At 48.0% G+C, this 5,841-nt stretch overlaps 1 protein-coding gene across 1 annotated transcript; it reads right to left on the bottom strand.

Annotated features, from left to right (window-relative positions):
• Window positions 1–641: 641 nt before the first annotated feature.
• Window positions 642–3,598, bottom strand: LOC100353969 (testis-expressed protein 13D). The gene is made up of 2 exons (XM_002720366.5): window positions 1,456–3,598; window positions 642–915 (listed from the first exon to the last, which is right to left on the bottom strand). Exon 1 carries the CDS (start codon window positions 3,062–3,064, stop codon window positions 1,466–1,468), a length of 1,599 nt encoding a protein of 532 aa, XP_002720412.3. The 5' UTR covers window positions 3,065–3,598; the 3' UTR covers window positions 642–915; window positions 1,456–1,465.
• Between the last annotated feature and the right edge of the window lie 2,243 nt (window positions 3,599–5,841).

Genomic DNA, 5,841 nt, shown 5'->3' with positions numbered 1-5,841 from the left:
TTCAACAGGTTTTATTAAAAAGTGGATCAGGATATTATTTCGATGCATTTTATTCAAAAATGGATCTGAAGGGACCGGCACTGTGGCATAGTGGGTAAAGTTGCTGCCTGCAGCACTGGCATCCCATATGGGCACCGGTTCAAGTTCCAGCTGCTCCACTTCTGATCCAGCTCTCTGTTATGCCCTGGGAAAGCAGTGGAAGGTGGTCCATGTCCTTGGGTCCCCGCACCTGCATGGGAGACCTGGAAGAAACTCCTGGCTCCAGATCAGCTCAGCTCTGGCCGTTGTGGCCATTTAGGAGTGAACCAGCAAATGAATTACCTCTCTCTCTCTGCCTCTGCCACTTTGCTTTTCCAATAAATAAATCTTTTTTAAAAAAATGGATCTGACTGTAATTTCAATTGGCTTTTCCCAAGGCCACATTGCATGCAAGGCATAGATACCCTTGATGGAATCTGCATTCCAAATTATACTCTCTCCCATCATCTAACCAGACTAACTAAAAAAAGTTTGATATATGCATCAGACAATAACTTATAAGTCTAGCTTCTAACACAAACTATGCAATACCTATTTAATGAATTAAGCAGAATTTATTGAATTTGCTATCACCTATGCAATTAATATAACAGCTCCCAGAACACTTTCAAATTAATTTATTGTTTCAGTGGAAAAACACATTTCTACCAGAACTATCTTGTTCTTCTAATCCGCCTAATGAGTGTCCACACATCTCTTCCCTGATCTCTCACATTTCTGGGATCCTCTCTCCACCGGAGTCTCACTGAAGTATATGGGTCCATCAGGTGTTTCTTCTGGCTCTTGGGAGCTCTTCTAACAGGACAGGTTCAGCTTCTTCGACAATAAGCAGGTTTGGTGTGGCTGAGACTCAAAAACGGGATCTCTTCTATGGAACTTAAAAAAGAAGCAAACATGAAAATTGCTAGGGTTTCCAAAGGAACAATAACATTTTCAGGGAAAAGCGGTGTTCCTAAAGTTCAACACAACTTATAACTCTAAACTGAAGGGGCTGCTCCCAGCTAAATACTCAAACATGACACCTTCAAGGAAAAGAGTTAAAGAAGTCAGGAATGAAAACAAACAAGGCTTCATGACTTCAGCTCCTCCAGGGTGTCAATCACTATCAGCCATCCAGAATGCATCACCTGCAAAACTTAAATGCAGTTATGAGAAATTCACCATTTAAAGCAAGCATTATAGATAAAAGTAGTCCTTCTTTGTTCAAGTAAATAAAAATATAAATACATATGCATTTGTGTGTATGTGTACCCACAGGGCTAAAAAGTGGTTAATTTGGGTAATGGAATGATGGAGTAATTTAATTTTCTCTATAAGTTTGGTTTCAATTTTTTTGTGTGTAAATTAGTTAGTTTCTGATAAGCAGGGGAATCTTAAGAAATTGTTTTCTTTGGGAGTGTTTTCATTCTTACTTACCTTCTTGAAATCAATAAGTTTGTCCTGGATCAACGCATCTACTCTCAACTGGCCTAAAGACTCTCTTGCATTTAAAGCAGCATGTGCGCCCTGCAAAATTATTGGTTTTACACGAAGGACAGTCCCAATTCCCTGGATGGTAGCGTAGGGAAGGCTGCTGCTGGGACTCCAAGGGTGTTTTTCCATTCAGCTGCTTGGCCTTCTGCAACTGTGTGTGCGGCTTCCTTGGGCTTTCTCTTATGCCACAGCTCCTGCTGTCTCGCAGGGAGGCCAACCCCTGGGCCTCTTCGGGACTTTCTTGCTGGCTGGGGCTTGCTCGAAACTCCAGGGGAGCTAGCCTCTGGAACCCCTCTGGACCTTCTTGCCAGCTGTGGCTTCTGTAAAACACCAGGGTACCCATCCCCTGGAACTTTCCTGGCTCTTCTTGGCTACTGCACTCACTATCCACAAGAAGGGGCAGTCCCTGGGATGTCACTAGATCTTCTCCCTGGGTGTGGTTCCCTTTGTCCTCCAGAGGGGCCATCTCCTGAGGGCCTTCTGAACCTTCTCCCTGGACGTGCCTCCCTGTGTCACCGGGAAGGGCTCTCTCCTGGATCCCCTGCACGACTTCTTCCTGGTTGTGGCTTCCACCATCTCGCAGGGAGGCCATCCCCTGGAGTATCTCTGGATGTTCTTCCTGGCTGAGGCTGGTGTCCCCAGGGGGGACTGGCTCCTGGAGGATCTCAGCACTTGCCTCCTGGCTGTTGTCCTTCTGAGGGGCCACCTCCTGGAAGACCATTGCAGGCCACGGGCCAGGTGGGAAGATCCCCACAGGAGGCTGTGAAGGTGGAACTGCTGCAGCTTCTGCTCCCATGAATACCGTGGGTTGTAGAGGTAGCAAGAATGGGAACCCCACTGGTGGGTAGAAAGGAACTGAGTTTGGCACTGTCATTGGCAGAGGTGGTTGTATGGTCTGGACCCAGGGGTCTGGGGGTCCAGGCATGGAAACAGCAGCTGTTGGAGCTGGCATCTGGCCATCAAACAGCCCACCATGTGCCTCCATAGCCACCATCCCTCTCTGCTGCTCTAGATTCAGGGGCCACGCTGCAGCCCAATGTTGCTGCTCAGCCCCCAGCCCGAGACCTACTTCATGGCCCGGAGGGGCAAACTGGGTAGATGGCTCCATCTGGAGCAGCCTCTGGTACAGCACATCGCGCTCATTCAGCGTCACCTGCAGGGTGGCCAGTACGTAGTGCAGCTGTGCTACCGCCATCTCGCGCTTCTCTCGCAGCTGCTGCAGCTCAGAGGCCAGAGCCGAGGACGCTAACTCGCGCTCCTCCACCTGCTCCTGCAGCTGCCGGAGCCTGTGCCTCTGCTGCTCCCTCTGCCTCGCGGCGGCTCTCACACCCAAAGCCAGCGCACTCCAGGCACAGGCCCTCTTGAGGGCACGCGGTACCTGCGGGTCGACCACGACTGCCTGAAGCCGGTCCTCCACCTCACTCCAGGATTGGGAGCGGAAGGCCACGTAGAATTCCGGCCCGCCGCCATTCATGAGGACTTCATCGTTGATAAAACGGATCACCTCGTTGTGGCGGAAACCACTAGCGTGATCCCCGAAGTCCACAGCCATGGCCGCCGCGGGCCAGTCAGGCAACCGCCTTCGGTGTTAGCCCCCACTGGTCCACCCCTCCCTCGCCTCCTGGCTCGGGCCCTGTTTCAGTCCTTGCTCAGTCCTAGCCACACACTTCGCTTCTTTCTCCCGCCTTGCCCTTTGGTGGTCAGTCCAAGCAACCGATTCACTCACCACACCAACCGTTGGCAAGCGGCGCGTCACAGAGCAAAGCGCTGAGTCACGCACGCAAGGCCTGCTGGGACAGCCTCACATGCCACAGCGCCACCTACAGGGAAGACAGAGTCAGTGCTCGTGCTGGAGCCTGCGGCGAGCTAACAGAAACTGTTTCCAGGAGCTTGGAAAAAACAATTCCCAGCATTATGAATGAATTCCTAGAGAGGTGGTAGAATTGGATAGGTGTGTGCCTGAGGACTTTTTACTTCCGCTCCATCCCGGGTACTCTCGGTTACTGCTTCAAACATTCTATGGGGTCGGTCATGCAGCCTGCACACGTTGCTCCTCACCCTGACCAGATAAATTTACAGTCCTCCACCATTAAGAAAATCCAGTGAGGTGCTGCTGTTGCAAACACAGTGAATTAAAACACTGCCCGCAATGCCGGCATGGCATGGCATGGCATGGCATGGCATGGCATGGCATCCCATCCCATCCCATCCCATCCCATCCCCCTCTCCCATCCCTCTCTCCCCTCTTCTCTCTCCCCTCTCCCCCCCCCTTTCTATACCTCTCAAATGAACAAATAAATCTTCTCAAAACATAAAAGAAAATTTAATGAGGCATGGTCATTTGACAAAGTTATTAAAAGCTACTTAGAGGGCCAGCAATGTGGCGCAGTGAGTTAATCCTCTGCCTGTGGTGCCAGCATCCCATATGGGCACTGGTTCGAGTCCCGGCTGCTCCACTTCAAATCCAGCTCTCTGCTATGGCCTGAAAAAGCAGTAGAAGATGGCCCAAATCATTGGGCCCCTGCCCCCGTGTGGGAGACCAGAAGAAGTTCCTGTCTCCGGGCTTCGGATTGCCGAAGCTCTGGCTGTTGCAGCCATTTGGGGAGTGAACCATTGGATGGAAGACCTCTGTCTCACTGTCTGTAACTCAGCCTCTCAAATAAATAAATAAAAATTTTTTAAAGCTACTTGAGACATCCACATCCCATAGCAGAATATGGGGGTTGGTCCTAGCTGCATTTCCAATTCTAGCTCCTGGTTAATGCATCCTATGAGGTAGCAAATGATGGCTCAAATGCTTGGGCCCCTGTAACCTATGTAGGAGACCCAAATAGAGTTCCAGGCTCCTTGCAGGTATTTGAGGAATGAGTGGATGGAAGGGGTGTGTGTGTGTGTGTGTGTGTTTCAATGTGTCTCTCTCTGCCTTTCAAATAAAATGAAAATTTTTAAAAAATTAAAAATAAGGGGCCAGTGCTGTGGCACAGCGGGTTAACACCTGGCCTGAAGCACCAGCATCCCACGTGGGCGCCAGATTGAGACCCAGCTGCTCCACTTTCGATCCAGCTCTCTTCTGTGGCCTGGGAAAGCAGTAGAAGATGGCCCAGGCCCTTGAGCCCCTGCACCCGTGTAGGAGACCCAGAAGCTCCTGGCTGCTGGCTCTGGATTGGTGCAGCTCCAGCCATTGCAGCCAATTGGGGAGTGAACCATCAGATGGAAGACCCCCCCCCCCCGTCTCTCTCTCTCTCCTCTCTCTGCCTCTCCTTTCTGTGTAACTCTGACTTTCAAATAAATACATCTTTAAAAAATTTAAAAATAATTCAGAGAAGGGAAGATTAAAGAAAAAATGAAAATTAAATGATTGAGCCATGAAGTCCTTGTATTTTCCTTGTAAATTCATTCCTGTATTACCTGCACAACCCTGGTGTCAGTACCTTAGAATACTCCTCCTGTGATATGGATCTTCTTTAGGAGAAATAGAGAATAACTATAATCCAAATGAGGAATAAAGCACATCCTAAAGATAACTATATAGATAAAAACAAAAAATATAGTTAATGCATTCTGGCTTTTAAATCCTCTTTTTTAAATATATGATTTAAGAAACAAACCAAAAAATATAAATTCATATTGGTTGGCATGTAGTATATAAAGATGTAATTTATGGCAATAATGACATGAAGAGAGTGGAGCTATAGAGGAGAAAAAAATTTCATAGACTACTCAAATTAGGTTGGTATCTTAAGTATATTATCAAAAATTAACACATTAACTGTAATCCTGGGGTAATTACTCAGAAAATAACTAAAAAATTTGCAAAGAAGGAAATGAGAATCAAAATGGCACATTAAAAAAATAATGAAACACAAAAATAAGACAATAATGGAGAAATTAAAGGGGAAAAGATATATTACAAATGGTAAAATGTTGGAAGTACTTCCATATCAGTAACTATATTAATTAAACTAACTAAAAGACAAAGACTAGAAAAATGGATAATATTTTTAAATCTGTTGCAAATATGTGTTGTCTATAGGAGATTCATTTTAGGCCCAAAGACAAATATAGGTTGAAAGTAAAAGGATTGGCCAGCGCACGGCTCAATAGGCTAATCCTCCACCTAGCGGCGCTGGCACACCGGGTTCTAGTCCCGGTCGGGGCGCCGGATTCTGTTCCGGTTGCCCCTCTTCCAGGCCAGCTCTCTGCTGTGACCCAGGAAGGCAGTGGAGGATGGCCCAAGTACTTGGGCCCTGCACCCCATGGGAGACCAGGAGAAGCACCTGGCTCCTGCCTTCGGATCAGTGCAGTGCGCCAGCCGCAGCATGCCAGCCG

This window comes from Oryctolagus cuniculus, chromosome X (genome assembly GCF_964237555.1).
Source record: "Oryctolagus cuniculus chromosome X, mOryCun1.1, whole genome shotgun sequence".
Lineage (NCBI taxonomy): Eukaryota > Metazoa > Chordata > Mammalia > Lagomorpha > Leporidae > Oryctolagus > Oryctolagus cuniculus.
This window is presented reverse-complemented; position numbering and strand designations above follow the sequence as displayed.